The sequence below is a fragment of the Meles meles genome, chromosome 1 (assembly GCF_922984935.1).
Source record: "Meles meles chromosome 1, mMelMel3.1 paternal haplotype, whole genome shotgun sequence".
NCBI classification, from domain to species: domain Eukaryota; kingdom Metazoa; phylum Chordata; class Mammalia; order Carnivora; family Mustelidae; genus Meles; species Meles meles.
In genome coordinates, this window is record NC_060066.1 from 215,423,455 (window position 1) to 215,439,077 (window position 15,623).

The following is a 15,623-nucleotide window of genomic DNA, read 5'->3' on the forward strand; positions in this document are numbered from 1 at the left end:
TGCCCGAGAGGGAGCTGCCCCAGAAGCAACGAGGTTGGGGGTGGCCTGTCGGTCGGATCTGGCTTTCTCCTCAATCAAACAGCTTGGACACAGAAGTCCAGACCCCAGGGCAAGGACCTGTGACCCCAGACTCGTCGTGCTGCCCAGAGTGTGGTGACGTGACCAGGCCTGTCCCTAGGGGTCCAGCCCCCAGCCAGGTGGCCTTGGGGGGCCTCAGGCACGTCTCAGAGCTCTGAACACAGTAGGGCCCAAGGACGGGACGCTCTGCTCCAGGGGCAAGAAGGAACGGACAGACGGCACGGAGCCCCCAGAACAAACAGAAGACCCTGACACCCCCAGGAGCTGGGGGGCCTCTGGGAGGGGAGAAGAGCTGGCATGTGCCACGGGCTGTTGAACCCCCGAGATGGACGGAAGGATGGAGAAGGGACGGGACGGGGACGCAGCAGGAGGGCGCGGCTGGACTCCATGTGGGTGAGCATCTGGCTGCCTGTCAGACGGGGCCAAGTCAGACCCTTAGGTCTGGCACCCATGCAGACCTGGGCACCCGTGCTTCTCGGTTTGAAAATAAAACCGTGAGCTAAGGCTGTGGTGTGGGTGTTTTCCTCCAAGGCTGAGCCGCACGGCCAGAACCAACGCAGGGCAGAGCGGCTGAGCCGGAGGGCTTCACGGCGGGTGCGGCCGGGATCCACAGAGCAGGGCCACGTGCCGGGGACAGCATCCCACCCCCTCGAGTGGGCAGGTGCACACCGGCAGGCTTGCACACCCTCCCTATGGCCACCCCTGCCCGGGAGAGCCCAGGATGGCTCAGGAGGCTGAGGGCCCACACAGCACGTCCCCGAGCAGACCAAGAGAATAAACCTCAAACTCACTGCCTGCCTGGAATGGGAACTCTGCCCCAACCCCACCAAGTCCCAGGACCCCAGCCAACATCACACCGGATCCTTCTAGAACATTCCATGCCGTCCCACCTGCTGGAGGCTGGGGGGCAAGTGAGATGTAGATGCACGGGTATGTGGGGTGCTGGTGGTGGGCGAGCGGGCAGGCAGAAGGCAGTGGGAGGAGCCTATCCGATGGCGGGGGGGGGGGGGCGGGGGGGCAGCCCGGGGCTGCGGCACACACACGGTAGGGAGCCAGAGTGAGGCGGGTGCTGGGGTTCTGGGGCAGGGCCAGGCCTGTCCCACAGGAGGTCTGGAGAGGAGCTCCCAGGTCCGGGGCTCCATATCCGCACCAAGCCTCCGGGTTCCTTATTCTCTCTGAAGTAAGGAAGCAGACAAAGCCCTTACTCCTTGACACCTGACTCAGCATCAGGTTGAGGGAAAGCAAACCACCGGCCTGAGGGCCCACCCTGGACACGTGAGTCAGGGATCTGGGTCCGAAACCCAGCCCCGCGGGCCACACTGCAGATGAGCAGGCAAGGCCTTCAGAGCGAAGGACATGGCGCCCGTGTCCCCTCGATGCCCCCACCATGCCCCGCACTGGAATCCATTAGAGAATACCAAATCTACCTGAATGCTTGGGGGGGGCAGCCGGGAGGCCGAGGGCAAGGCTAGGGGTCAGCCCTCAGTTCAGCCAAAAGTGCCCGAAAAAGTGCCCGCAGCCCCCCCCCCCAGGAATCCCCCACTGGGACCTGGGAAGCCCTCGAAGAGGCCACAGCCCCATCCCCAGCTCAAGCCAGGCTGACTGGGCCTCTTCTTCCTCCTAACTCCCCCCACCCCGGTGGGGCTACCTGGGGTTGGGAGGGGACAGAGCCCTGGAGGAAGCCTAAGGCCAGGCTGATCCCCAGTGGCTCTGCCCCTTGGCACAGCCGCGTTCCCGGGCCGCCCCCGCACTGCCAAGAGCCAGTGCGCCCTCAGCAAGGGCTTCAAGTCACCTCAAAGGGCACCCAAGAGCCTGGAGCCCTCCCCCAGCTCCCTGCTCCGATCCAGATCTAGATCTGGATCCCTTGTGAGCCCCTCTAGGCACTCGGCCTCCGGAGGGAGGGAGGGGCGAGCACCGGGGCATCACCGGCATCACCTGCAGGGTCCGCCCAGGCTGGGTGCAAACTCCCGCTGCCACTGCCCAGAATGCTGATCCCACTCGCCGTCCCCTCCCCCGCCTTCCCCAAGGGGTGAGGGGTGCAGACTGAAGGCTCACGCCCTTCCCAGAACTGTGCTGTCTGGGGAGTTTTGCAGAGAATGCCCCCAGGTTCAGAAAGCCAGTGCCTGAGGGTCACAGGTTCTGTCCCTTCCTGAGCAGGGTTTTGGGAGTGAGCACAGCCAACGCTGTTCCTCGCTTCCCCGAGTGTGAGCGGGAGAACGTCGGCCCTGGGATGTTCCTGCCCCCGCGCCAATGAAGCCCTAAATCCCGGTCTGCTTCCGGATCCCTCTGCCCGCCACGGTTGGGGGGGACAGGAGGAGGCTGGGCGGCGGGCGGTGGCACAGGGAGGCGGCACAGAGGTCCGGGCTCCCCTCCGGCCCCTCCAGCCCCAGGCGCATTTTAGACGGGATCGGGTCAGACCGGAACGAAAAGGTGACCCACCTTATCACGTTTGCTTAAGGACAGGGTCCACCGTCTCCAGCCTGAAACACGCATGTTTGGGGCTGGGCGTGGCGCAGACGTCGGTCTGCAGAACGGGCACGGGGTGACGCAGAGCCCGACTTAGAGGAGGTGGAATATTCAGCAGGACCCAGCCATGTTCTAAAATGATTATAAATTATTTTAACAGTGCATTTGCAAAGGGTTATAAAAACAGCCATAATATATTTTTTTCCTTAGATTCTAGAATTACCAGTGTGACAGCTAATGCAATAATGATTTGTTTCAAATGCCAGTGTTTAAGCTGTATAAAGCTGATTTTATACATTTTTCCAGTAGGCCGCATTGTAGTTAATGAAATTAAACACACCAATCGCATCTGTCCCCAGGGGACGAGGCACTGAGCACACCACTGGTTTATTTTTTTATTAAAATAAATGGGAGCCGGCAAGACGGACTAATTGCGTACAGAATTGAAAAAGAAACATTCCATTGATATAATTAAGCCAATTTTCATGGACAGAAATAGTTATAGTGGATATAAAATAAGCAAAGCCTTCACCAGAATCTGACTTCCCTCCTTTTTTGCACAGAATGTTAACTATTAAACAAACATGTATCTCGGGGCCGAGGCAGGCTCTCTGTGAGCTCCAGGGCATTGTTTCGGAGTCTCAGGAGAGGCTGGCCGGGCGGGCCAGCCAAGGATTTGATGGCAGAAGCCCCAAGAGAGAGAGTGGTAGGGCAGGAAGAGGCCCTCCCCATCGCCCTGGCGCTCCCCGCACCCCCCCCCCCCCCGCGATCTCAGGGGCACTGACCAGCCCAGAGGGAGAAGCACAGCCCCGTGGTCGGAGCCCGAGGTCCCCGGAGCAGCGGCGGCTCAGGGCTGGACCTGGAACTACAGCCTTGAGCTCCTTCCTCCCGGTGGCTCAGGTCCGCACAGCAGCCCTGATTGCCTGGGGGGGAGGGGCGGTGGTTATTTCCCTCCAGATTTGGGGTGAGGGTGGGCAGGCAGGCCCGTCCTCCACCTCCTGCCTTTGCTCCAGCGAAAGGCAGTACAAGGTGGGGGATGCTGATGAGGCTGACCCTGGTCAGCGCTTCTGCCCTTCTGCACCTGCCCTTGGGAGGGGACACCCAGAGCCAGGGACCGGGGCTGGAAAACCCCGGGGGGGGGGGGGGAGCCTCCTGCCCGGCCTGGGGAGTCCGGACCCTGGCAAAGAACAGCCAGTCTGGGGGAGGCTGAGGACACAGTTAGCCGGTTGTGTGCACAACCTGTAGGGACACGGACCTCTTATTTGCTTTTAAAAACCAGACCGGTTTCAAGCTAAGCACTGTCCTTGGGAAAATGCTTAAACCTTGACACATAAAAAGAGAAAATCCGCTGGCATTAAGTACAGCGTAGAGCAGGCTGAGGAAAGGGGCAGGGGAGGGTGTTCGAATAAGAAAGCTTGGGGAGCTTTACCTATGTGGCCTTCAGGTTCATCCTTAACTTGCTGTGTGACCTCGAAAGAGCTACTTGACCTCTCTGTGTTTGGGACTCTTTACCCCTAAAAGTGGTGCCCCCGAGGCCAAATCCCCTCCTCAAGGTCAGTGAAAAGGAGTGGGGTCTTGTCTAGTAAGTGGACCAAGTAAGCGTGCCTCTGCGGTTCCCAGACCCCCTCCTGCCTCCCGAAGGATCAGGCACTGACAGGACAGGGGCAGCTGCCCATTCGTGCCTCTCAGTGGGCAGGTGCGTGGGGTGAGTGCCCGGGTCCAGTGCACCCGCTTGGGCGAAACTGGGCCCAAAGACGCAGGCCAAGAAGAAGGCAGTGCTGCTCTCGCAAAGCCCGACCTCCACCCTGCGCTTAGGTTCCCCCTCACCATCTCCCTCCTCCCCACACCACCCTGACTTTGACCCAGAGCACTCTCTGGATTCTCTGTGCCCAGATCCCCAAAGCGACTGTGATGGGGACACGGGCTGCCGCCCTGGGTCAGGGTCAGGAGTCCGGGAGTTGGGAGCTTGGAGCACTCCCTTCTCCATCCCGGAAGCCAAGAGGCGGAGACCCTTGGGGCCCCAACACCAGTCCCTGAGGAAGAGGAGGGGGGGAGGAGGAGGAGGAGGAGAGTGCGGATCCGCTGGCTGAGCTGGGGTGAAGGGCGCCTGGGCGGCAGGCACTGCCTGGAGCCGGCTGCTTCGTGTAAAGGGCCGGCAGAGCCGTTCCGTGGCGCGGTAGTTACGGGACTTTGTGTGCGCGGAGAGCGGGGGGCTGCCGCAACGCTGGCTCAGCCCGGGGTCCCTAGGCCCCTCCGCCGCCGGGCCAGCCCGTGCTGTCTGCAGCCCTGGGCAGCCGCGTCTGTGCGCGACCGCCACCGCACCGGCGCAGCGAGGCCGGCTCCTCTGTCCCCTCGCCAAGTTTCCTTCCCGCAGGGGGACAGTGCTCGGGCTGTCCTTGTCCTCCCGGGCCCACTACGCGAGCTGTAGCGTCCAAGACTTGTTACACGGGTTTGATTCAAAACCTGATAAATTGTCTTTAACGCTATTTGAAATTTTTAAACGAAATTATTCAAAAGATTTTTAATCCTGGATAATTTTTGTTGAAACTCTAATTATACATCACCTTAATTACCAGCCCCAGCCCCCCAAGGATCCCTAATTGCCTCCTAATTGAATAAAACAGGGGGCTAATCGAGCCTACAGCGGTCCTTCGAGCTGGCGGCCTCCCCCTAGGGGCCCGGGGCGGGGGAGCCTCCGGCTGGTCCCACCGCCAGCACCCGGCCTCCCAGCAGAAACGGCGGGACCAGTCCCCTGCCCCGTGCTGTGCCCAGAACAGGAACTCGGGGTTCTGGGGAGCTGTGGGGGCCCGCAGGGTCCGGCAGCCCAGCCCGCACCTGCTCCCTGCCAGGGCCAACAGGAGGTGCAGGGTGACCTGGTGGGTGTCTGGTGGTGGAGACCTGAGGGCACAGTGGTGCCCTTCCCCTGGGAGCCCACTCCGGGGTCACCTGGCCGACGGGACTTGGCATCCGCCCTCGCCCACAGACCTGGGCGCCCAGGCACACCCGTGGGGGCCAATGTCCGAGCCAGAGCCCTCAGGCACTCAGTGCACGGCCGCGGGGCACCTGGCCTTGGCTGCCAGCCCTGCACCCGGTCCCTCCCCCTCAGCCTCCGTGTTTTCGCCCGAAGCGGGGTGGGACGCTCGACTCCTGCCGGACATTTCCAGGCACTGCTGCCCTCCCGGGCATCCAGAAAGGAGGCTGCCGTCCCGGCTGCGGGGAGACGGGGCAGACGTCCCCTGGCGGGCAGCACAAGGGTAGGGCCCCGCAGAGCCAGAGCCCCGCTGGTTGCGGCTGGGGAGAAGGAGCCGCCTAGGAGCTCAGCGTCCAGCCGGGCCCCCAGCACCCTTCACACACACCCCTTCCTCGCCCACATCACGCTCGATCGCACACACCAGCCGCCCAAGTCCTGCCTGGATCAGAGATAGCAGCCGCCCACCTCCACCCCAGGGGCGAGGTGGCAGCTGTCCTGGGGACACCCTCCCCGGGCCTGGAATAGATCCTGTCTGGTTGTCAGCCACGTCCATGGGGAGCGGGTCTCAGGGGCGGCTCGAATGGGGGCCAGGACTGGACTCCGTCTCTGGGAACACACCCTCCCCGACAGGACACGGCTCCCCAGCCGTGCGACGAGGAGGTCAGGAGGCTGCCGTGGCTGAGCTGACCCCGCACCTGGCTCGCAATGGTGGCAGGCACACAAAGCTTTTGTTCGGCGCTTTGCTGGGAAGTGGAGGGGAGGGCCGGCCCCAATGCCCCACGGGCCAGCAGCACCCTGGCCAGTGTGAGGGACCCCGGACCCACCTGTCTTCACTCTGCCCCCGGCTCCTAGGTTCACACTGAGGAGGTGCTCAGCGCGCCAGCAGCCTCTGCCCTCGGGAAGCCGGACTCGGAGCCCCCCGTGTGGGCCCAAAGGGGCTGCTGGCTCGGTCAGCCCCAGAGACCCCCGGGTGTGGGGTCCTAGGGAGATATGTCCGAAATTCCAGCCCCAGATGTGCCCTCTGGGGCAGCCCTCGAGCTCTGACTCAGGGGGTGACCCTCAAGGACCTGCTGTCCTTCCGGGTGAGCCTGACACATGGCGTGAGGCACAGCCCAGCCCCACATTCTGGCCTGTAACCGTGACCTCTTCCTCCTCCCCCAGCCCCCTGACCCTGGCCTTGAGGTTCTCTGGGTGGCCCTGGGGCTGCCCGGCTGCCTCAGCTCCAGGTAATGGAGTCAGGTCCCCAGGGACACCCACATCTGCTTAAAATATTGTCCAGTGAAGTGAAATTCCCCGGCGGAGCCTGGGCTCTGTGTCAGGCAGCGCGGCCAGTGGCTGCCTGGGCCACCTTCCTGGGGAGGGCTGGGGGTGCCGTCCGGGCTCAGAGGGCGTTCCAGGGCGTGCTCAGTGCGGGCTCCGTGGTGTCTGCGCCTGACGCACTTGCTCCCTGCTTTGGCGTTTTCTCACCAAGGACTCCTAGGAAAGGGAGCCCTGTGATCTGCCCCACCTCGGGTCTGGTTCTCTGGCCTCAGGGCAAGGCTGTGGGATGCCTCCAGGCCCGGTTCTAGGTCCAGAGAAGAGCCCTGGGGGGCCACCTTCCCCACCTGTCAGAGCAGAGCAGACAGGGAGGGAGCCGAGGGCCACACGTTTCCCACTGGGCGCGGGATGCTCCCCGGTTTCCTGGGCTGCGCTGGGGGCACTGAGCCGGCCTCTCTCGCTTGCTGCGAAGGCCCAGCGGCAAGAGCGCGGCACTTCCCACCTTCTCGCTCCAGCTCCAGGCCCTTCCCCAGCCACAGCCTGACCCTGGCAGCTTGCGGCCCAGGGACAAGACTCAGAGGAAGCTGCTGAGCTCACACAGAACGGAGCATGCACAGGAACCCCCACACGCCGCCGTGGGCACATAGGTAGCAGGCCCACAGCCCTGGCACACCAGCCACAAGACACTAGGGCCTTGTTCGCACCAAGAGGGGCTAGAGGTCACGGGAGACAGAGGAGGCCGAGGCCCTGAGCACGGGGCAGAGGAGACAGGCTGGAAAGGGATGTCTCCAGGACGAGCCCAACACAGCGGCGGGAACTCCAGCAGGGACCCGCAGAAGCGGGGAGCTGCTTTTCCCCGGTGCTCCGCGGTGGATGCAACCCCTACCACCCAGGAGCCGCTGTCGGGGGAGCCGGCCCACCCAGCCAAGGGAGCACAACTTCTTCGGAAAAGTGTCGGGAGTTTCTGCCCACCAGGCTGATGCTTAGGGGCTCAGCCATGGCGCGGTGGGGCCCGGCCCGGCCGCGTCGGGCCGAAGAGGAGCGAGCTGCACGGCCCGGTGGTCGGGCAGGCATCCCAGGGGGAGCCGGGCCCCGGCGCCCCTGCCGCGGGTGGGCGGGCGGCCGCCGGAGGAGGGGGCGGCGAGAGCGAGCGGCTCCGGTTCCTTCCCGCGCGGCGCTCGCCGCTTCGCTGCAGCCGGGCCTCGGCGGGGCTTCGGGAGCCGCGCTCGCCCGGCCGCGGCGCCGCCGCTCCCACCTGCCCTCTCCGCGGGCCGCGCTCCCGGGCCCGCCGGCTTCTCGGCCGATGGCGCCGGCGGTCGGAGCGCGGAGGGCGCGCGGGTGGCCCCGAGGCGCGGCGGCGGGCGGCAGGGCGGGCGGCGGGCGCACCCGGGCCGGCGGCGAGGACCCGGCCGGCGGCGGGCTGGGCGCGCGGAGCGCGGGGCTCGGCCCGAGACGGAGCGAAACAGAAAGTAAGAGCGGGGACCGGGCAGCCTCGCCGGGGGCAGCTGTGTCCCCGCCGGGCCTCGAGTCTGTGCGGGCGGCCAGGGGCAGGAGGGTCCGAGCGGGGTCCGAGCGGGGCCGAGGGCGGCGGCGGCGGGCGGCGGGCGTCCGGGCGGGGACCCTCCGGCGGGAGGCGCCGCGCGGGGCTGCCCGAGCCGCCGGAGCCGCGGAGGAGCGCCCGCCGCGGCGCGGGGCACCAGTCGGGAACGAACTTCCCCGCCGCGGCTCCGAGCCCGGGGAAACGTCTCCATTTTGCTGCCCGAGTGGCCGAGGCCGTCCTGCCGCCGCCACCCGTGCCCCTGCGCCCGCGGAGCGGGGTGGACGCCGGCCCGCGCCCCCTCCTCCGCCCCCTCCCCGGCTCGGGGTCTCCCTCCTCTGCGCCCAGCTGGCGGACGCCAAAGGCGGTGCTCTAGCGCCCACTATTTCAAAAGCCCGGAATATGATTTGACCAGGACTGAGAGCCACTGCGAGAGAGAGAGGGAGCGAGCGAGCGAGGAGGAAAAGTTGTTCTCCCCTTTCGTCAACTTTTCGCTAACTTTCGCTTTTCGCTCCCCTCCACCCCCGGCCCTCCCCCTCCGCCCCCCTCCCCGGCCCCCACCGCGCGCCTCGGGTTCCCGGGCCCGAGCGCCTGACACTCGGGGTGGGGGGGAGGGGGTTCGCGAGGAGGGGGCCGGCGCCTTCGGGGAGCGCGCGGCCCGGGCGCCCCGAGCCTCTGCGCCGAGCCCGGCCGCCCCGGAGCGCGGGAGGCGGAGCAGCCCCCGGGCCGCGCGGCCGATCCGAGGGCCGGGAGCCCGAGGCGCGCCGGCCGCGCCCCGACGCGCACCCCTGGCCCGGGCGCCCCGGCCCCGCGGCCCCGACCCGGCGGCGCGGCGCGGCCGAGCGCGGGAGACTTACTTTTGGCTAGCTTCCGCGCCCTCGCCTTGGATCGCATGGTGTCGGCTCGCGGAATCTCTCTCCTCCTCCTCGAGTCCAGAAGCAGCCACACACTCTCTTCATCTCCCTGCGTTGTCAGTTTGGACACCTTCGCACATGCGCACAGAGCGCTCAATCTGACACCCCTCGCCGCGGCCAAAAAAACTTTGCAGTGTATTCATCATCCTCATCGTCGCGCCGCCGCCGCCGCCGCCGCCTCGGCGCGGGACTGGGGGGCGCTCCCCGGCCTTCCCGGTCTCCGTCTCACTTGTCGCTGCCCCCCCGCCCCCGCGCCCCCCCCTCCGGCGCAGCTCGGAACTGGCCCTTTAAGAAAACACTCCGTGCTCGGCGCGCCCGCCCGGGGCCCGCACCCCGGACACTTTAAAAGGACCCAGGTGGCCCCGGAGGCGAGGTGACTATGCCCCCACCCTTCCCCCGCGCCGCGCCGCGCTGCTGCTCCCGCCCCGGCCCCGGCCGCAGGCGCAGCGGCGGCGGCGCGGGTCCCCGCGACTTCCGAGCCCGGGGGCGGGGGGGCGCGCCGACAGTTCGGACGCGGGTCGGGCCGGTTGGCTTCGTTCTGCCGCATTTTATGACTCATTAAAAAGCTTTGCGTTCGCCGTCGCCCGCCTGCTTCTCTCCCCGTCTCCCCCGCGGCCCCCGCCCCGGGCCGCCGGCGCGCGAGGGGGTGTCCCGGCCCGCGCGCCGAACCCGGCTCCTCCGAAGCCCCCTCCGGCCCCGCCGCCCCCCTCGGGCCTACCCGGCTCCCGCCCCTCCCCTTCGCGCCCACCCCAGCGCCGCTGCTCCGGGCTGCGCCGCTCGAAGACAACAGCCGCGGCGCCGCCGGCCCCGCCACAGCCCGGCGGGCGGTGAAGCTCGGACCCGCCGCCCTCGGTCCGCGCCGAGCCGCGCCGAGCCGCGCGCCGGGCACCGGGGAGGCAGCGCGGGGAGCGCCGTCCGAACCCCGGGCGCCTGGAGCCTCGCCGGCCTCGGGGCGGGCCCGCGCACTCCTGCCTCCGTGGGCCCCAGGTGAGTACGCGGCGGCGCGAGCCCCGGAGCTGGGCCACCTTCGGGGAAGGGGCCTCCCGCGGCCCAGGTGAGTCGCGGGCGGGGAAGGCCGGCGGAGCAGGTGGCAGAGCGCGCGCGCGGGAGCCCATCGGCTGCTTCTGCCCCGCAGCCCTCCGACGCAGAGCGGTGGGCAGGATGTCCGGGCAGGGGCCTGGTGTGGGCAGTGAGAATTCCTCCTTCGACTGGGATTCGGGAATGAAATGTGCAGAAGCAGGCGCTGACCCAGGCCCTTCCTGGTACCAGATTCCGCCAGGCTCCAGGGACCTGGAGCTCCCTGAGTCAGTCTGAGCAGGGCAGAGGTCGAGCCTTCGGCGCGGGTCTCTGGTGCCCCGGGTGGGCTCTTGGCTGTGCCACTCCCCGTTTGTTTGCCCTGAGACCGGCGGTGCCTGCACCCAGACCTGCACTCCCCAACCCCCAGCCCTTGAGCGGAGGAGGTGGACCGGGAAGGGCGGAAGGCTAAGGCGGAGACCCCGGGTTCTAGCAGAGGCGCCCTGGATGGGGAGGAGTGCCTGCCCTGTGAGACCGATGCCACCCCAGAGGAAAAGCTCCACAGAGCAGGGCTTGGCAGGAGCAGAGGCCGGGCGCGCTGGGCCTTCCCGCCTCCGCAGTTCCCAGCTGCTTCCCTGAGTTCCAGCACCCGCAGAGCTCCCATGGTTTCAGGGCTGCCCGGCCTTGCGCCCTGGTCAGACAAGGTGCCCTCTGCCCTGCTCTGGTTCTCAGTGAGCTGGACGCAGCCTCCAGCTTTTCAGGCCCTAGGTGAGTGTTGACGTCGGCAGCAGCACCAACAGGGACAGGGGCGGTGGTGCATAGAGCGGGGACAGCTCCGTCCCATTGCCCACCGCCCTCGGAGGGCCTGTCGCCCCGGCCCCACACTCGTCCCCATGGGCTGGGTAGAGAACTGCGGGGCCCAAAGGGGCCTTGGGCCTTGTTGCCAGGCTCTGGGTGTTTGGGTGGGCAGTCCCCAGGGGGGACTAGGGCCTTATTGCAGGCTCAGAACCCACTTAGTCCCCAGGTGGGGGGTCGCTGGGAGAGGAAGGAAGGGACCAGGAGCTCAGAGCTGGGAGCTGTTCCGCTCACCCAGCAAGAGCAGGCTCCGGGCCAGGGAACTAACCTGGTCGGCACCATGGCCAGAGAGAATACAAGGTCACTGTCATACACCAGCACTCCAGGACCCTCTTGCCTGGAGCCTCCTAGCAAGGCTGGGTAGGAGGCCTGGGGAGAACACAGTGGCAGCTGCAGAGCTCTCCCACCGGCCCAGAACGTCCTGCCCCACCCCACCCCCCACCCACCCCGCCCTGCACCAGCTCAGGCTTCCTTTGCCCCTGGACTGGAGGCAGCTGGTAGGCTCCAAGGTTACTAAGGCCCAATCTTCTTCTAGGGGTACCCCAGCTCACTCTGGCCCTCTCCCTCAGCTGAGCAGGTGATTAAAATCTTCTGAACCCCGGCCAAGCTGGGCCAGGACAATCTCTGGACTCTGGGACTGTACACTTTCCAGGGCCTGGGGAAAGAGGGCAGGAGGCTGCACTGTCTCTTCCCTGCCCTCTGCTACGGCCCTGGGGTGGGCCTGGGGGGCTGCCGCTCAGGGCCACCTGGGGCGAAAGAACCTGGGGTCAGGAAGGACCAGGAGCCAGCCTCCGCGCCGACACCCCCCCCCCCCCCCCCCCCCGCAAAGCGCTCCCTCGGTCAGCCCCAGTCAGCTCCAGGAGCCTGGGCAGACTGTCCCCAAGGCCATGGCCCTGGCCTGGCCTGGCTGGGCCCTGCCCCCGCGTGGCCGAATTTAGAATGGAGATCAGGTCAGGCTTTGCTGAGCAGAGAGAAAGGCGAAGAAGGGGGAATCAAAGCGGGGCGGACCCTGGCCCAGACGTGCAACATCTGGGGACAGGGAGATGGGGGAACAGTTTTGAGGGAGTGGGGGACCAACAGGAGGAGAGGAGCAGTTTTCACTGTCGAGAAAGTGAAATGTTGAAGGGCTGTTTTCAAACCAAGCCAAGCTTCCAGGTGTCTCGTGGCCAATGCTGGGCTGCGGGGACAAGCTGTGGAGCACAGAGGTGCCGCTGCCGGCCTTGGCTTCCTCCTGGGGGGCTGCATGGGCCATGGTGCGGTGTGGGCTGCACGGACACATCATTCAGGCCGCGGGTTTTGGAACAGTCTTTGTTGCTGGAGTCCAGGGCACAGGTTAGAGGACTTTTCCTGTCAACCGCGGCCACAGCCTGGAGTCCCGCTTCAGCCAGGAGCTCTGCCTGCCCCACTCCCCCAGTCTTTCCAGCAGGCAGGGAGGTGCCCCTGGAGACAGCATCCCTTGAACTCTTTTGGAAAAGGGCCCTGTTTGGGAGGGTGAACAAGTGGTCCTCGGTGCTCCAGGAAGCCTCGTAGTGGGCAGGCAGGAAGGGGGCCCTCAACTCCGGACGCCCTGAGAACCCCATAAAAGACGAAACCACCTAGAGCTTTACTGTGCACCCCAGAGTTTACTGTCTTGGACCAGAGGGTCCTTTTGTGTGGTTAGGACGCGTGCCCCATGCCATCTCACAAGGCCTGGCCCCAGGAGAGGTCTGCACCTCAGCCTGTGTGAGCTCGGAGATGCAGGGTCCTAGCCAGTCCGGCCACCTGCACCAGCCTCTGGTCGCAGGGAGCCCCGCTTAGGCCTGTGCAGTGGGAGCTGGGAACGGGCAGGCCTTTGCCAGTTCTCATGGCTCCCCTTCCCCCTCCCCCCATTCTTATCTGTGCCCCTGAAACTCGGCCACGGGCTTTCAGGCACCCTATCTCTGGCTCAATTTGAGTCCAGGTTAGGTTTTGCTCAGCACCCACCCCCACCCCCGTGCCTGCTCAGAGAAACTCTGCTCAGAGTAGCTAAAAGCATAAAAGTGCATCCCCCTCAGTTTACACATGAGCCCTCTGCGGAGATGTGAAACCGGCCCAAAGTGTCCAGACCACAAGCCCGTGCCACCCTCATCGCAGGAGCACTGACCCGGGCTGAGATGGGGGTGGGAGGCTGGGGGGTGTCTGTCCCCCTCTCCCGGCACCTTCTCCTGCCCTACATTAGGTGGAAATGTCTCCCAGGTTTGAGCAACAGAAGGGCTTGGAGACCACCAGGGATGGTTGGGACAATCTGGTTTGGTTCCCACTACACGGAGAAAACGGAGGTGGTCTTGGCACCCAGAAGGAGACTCAGTGGGGATTGAATGTGGAGGCCTTCCAGCCCTGGGGCCCGAAGCTAGCTTGAGTGTTCCTTCCAGAATGGGGGTGGGCTGGGGCATTCGGCTTCCCCAGGGGGCTTCCATACTCTGCCAGCCTGGCTTCTTCCTCTGGGGGGTCCCAGGCCCCCTTTGGCCCTTTTTCCTACCTGGAGCCCAGGGAAACTGGCTGTGACCCAGCTAACTTCAGAGGACAGAGCACAGAGCCCCTGATTTCTGACCCAGCAAGTTCACCAAGCCAGTGGCAAAGCACTTTGTCCCCTGTGCTGCTCACAGCCAAGGTGTCCGAGGGCCCACGCGCGCAGTCCCTGCTCTGGACCGGGCCGGGGAGTGCTGGGGCACCCGCAACCAAGACTTCCAGGAATGTGAACCATGTTGTCGATTTCGGAACAAACCCCAGATGTTTGCAAACCTACTTCCTTCACAGGCGGGAGGACTTGGTGCCTCGCAGATGGGCAGCCTTTGGAAGGGTCCCCAAGAGACTTCTCTGCCCTAATCTGCATCCCGGGGTCCTGGCGGAGGCAGCTACCTCTCAGGAGCGCAGATGCGTGGCGCAGGGGCCCCTGGGGTCCGCCCATGCATTTGGGGGGCGTTGTCAGGCATATTTTGTTTGGTTTGTTTTAAAATTAAGAGATGGAAGCTGTGGGCCTGAACTCCCCATTTGAATTCCCTGGGAGGGAATTGGCTTTAGTATCCCCGGCGCAAACCGGCTCTCCAGGAAGTGCAGAAAGCACCCCAAATCCTGCTTCCCCGCGGCGGGGCTCCCGCAGCTGCACGCAGGCTCCGGCTACTGTTGCAGGAGTAACGAACGGCATCGCCCCCGACGCTTTCTCTCTACCCCCGACCTTTAAAAATTCGCCAACGAACGCGGTTGCCGGTTCGCGCGGATCCCGATCCCTGCGCTCCTCGTGCGCCGCCCGGAGCGGGGACTGGGCGCGGCGCTCAGCCTCGGGACCGCCGCCTGCGCGCCAGGACCGACTTCGTCCCCTCCCCGAGCGTCCCGGCCCAGCAGCGCCGCAGAACTTCGCGCAGCCGAGGTGGCACCGTGGCCCCGCCGGACGCTGCCCACGAGGACGCGTTGGCTCCTGCTCCCGGTTCCAGCTGCGCTCCGGCGGGGACCTGGTGGCAACGAAAACGGGGAGTCGAGTCTCTTTCCCGGCGCCGAGTCCCGGGGGCCGCTGAGTGGGAGTCCGCCCTCCGCTTCCCCAAACGCCTGCATCCAGACCGTGTAGCTTAGACTCCCCAAGTCAGCTTGCGCCCCTGTTCACTTCCCGGGGTTGCAAAGCCCCCTCCTTTCCGTCCTCTCTGGGCCGTGGTCCCTGACCCCATACCTGCGACCTTCTTCGTTTGGAAACGAAATTTCGAAATTTCACCTCGGGTCCTGCAGACTCGACACCCCGCAGACGCAGACGCAATCCTGGGAGTGCGGGAGGGACTGCTTCCCGCCTCAGCCGCCCCATCCCTGAAGCGGGTCCCAGCCTCCCTGGGCCTCCCTCGCAGGTGGAGGTGAGAAGGTGGGAGGACGGACGGACTGACGGAAACCCTGGAGGTGGGAGCCCATTGCGCCCTGGGGTCACGTTTGTGCGGGGAGGCCCAGAGGTGGTGCCGAGCCGGGAAGAGGCCCGCGGCTGCTCTGGAGCAACCTGGCCTGTGCCCCCGTTCCCGCCCTGCGCCCGCATCGCGGTGCGGTCCTCTGCCGGGCTCCGTGGAGGGGGTGTTGCTGTGAGGGTCCAGCTTCTCGGCCAGACGCCTCCCCTTGCCCCAGCACAGGGCTCTGCTGGCTCGGCCGAGGGACTCTCAATTCCCATCCGGGCCAAAAAGCAAGGAGGCTTAACACCCGGCCTCCAACTCGCAGGGCGGTACCACCCCAAACCCCACAGAAGGCAGGTCCTGGGGCTGCCGGAGGGACAGACAGCAGGGGCCCTAGTCCCTGCTGAGCTCCCAGAGGCTTACTCCCCGCTTCCTCCTGCTCCCCGTGCCTGGGGACTGAGCAGTTCCACAGGAGCAGAAGAGTCTGGGCACGCACGTCTGGGCAGGACCCTCAGGGCACGACCTTGGGCGGTGGTCAGCTGTTCTCTACCCGAACCAGGGTGACATCTGGGCGGGCGGGGGTGGGGGTTGGGTGGGGGTGGCTAGAGTTGGGGGAGAACCAACGGGAGGGGGCAGGGCCTGACTACACACTA

General features: G+C 65.9%; 1 protein-coding gene across 5 annotated transcripts in view; it reads right to left on the bottom strand.

The window, feature by feature from the left end:
- Positions 1–9,632, bottom strand: part of PRDM16 (PR/SET domain 16) — a 296,392-nt gene extending 286,760 nt beyond the window's left edge. For 2 of the 5 annotated variants that reach the window (XM_046005163.1, XM_046005134.1), the window contains exon 1: positions 9,167–9,631. In XM_046005163.1, the coding sequence (XP_045861119.1) occupies positions 9,167–9,203 (37 nt within the window). In that variant the 5' untranslated portion in view covers positions 9,204–9,631. Of the gene's footprint in view, positions 1–9,166 lie in introns of all 5 variants that reach the window. The other 3 variants (XM_046005144.1, XM_046005171.1, XM_046005154.1) reach the window with 2 other exon arrangements.
- Between the last annotated feature and the right edge of the window lie 5,991 nt (positions 9,633–15,623).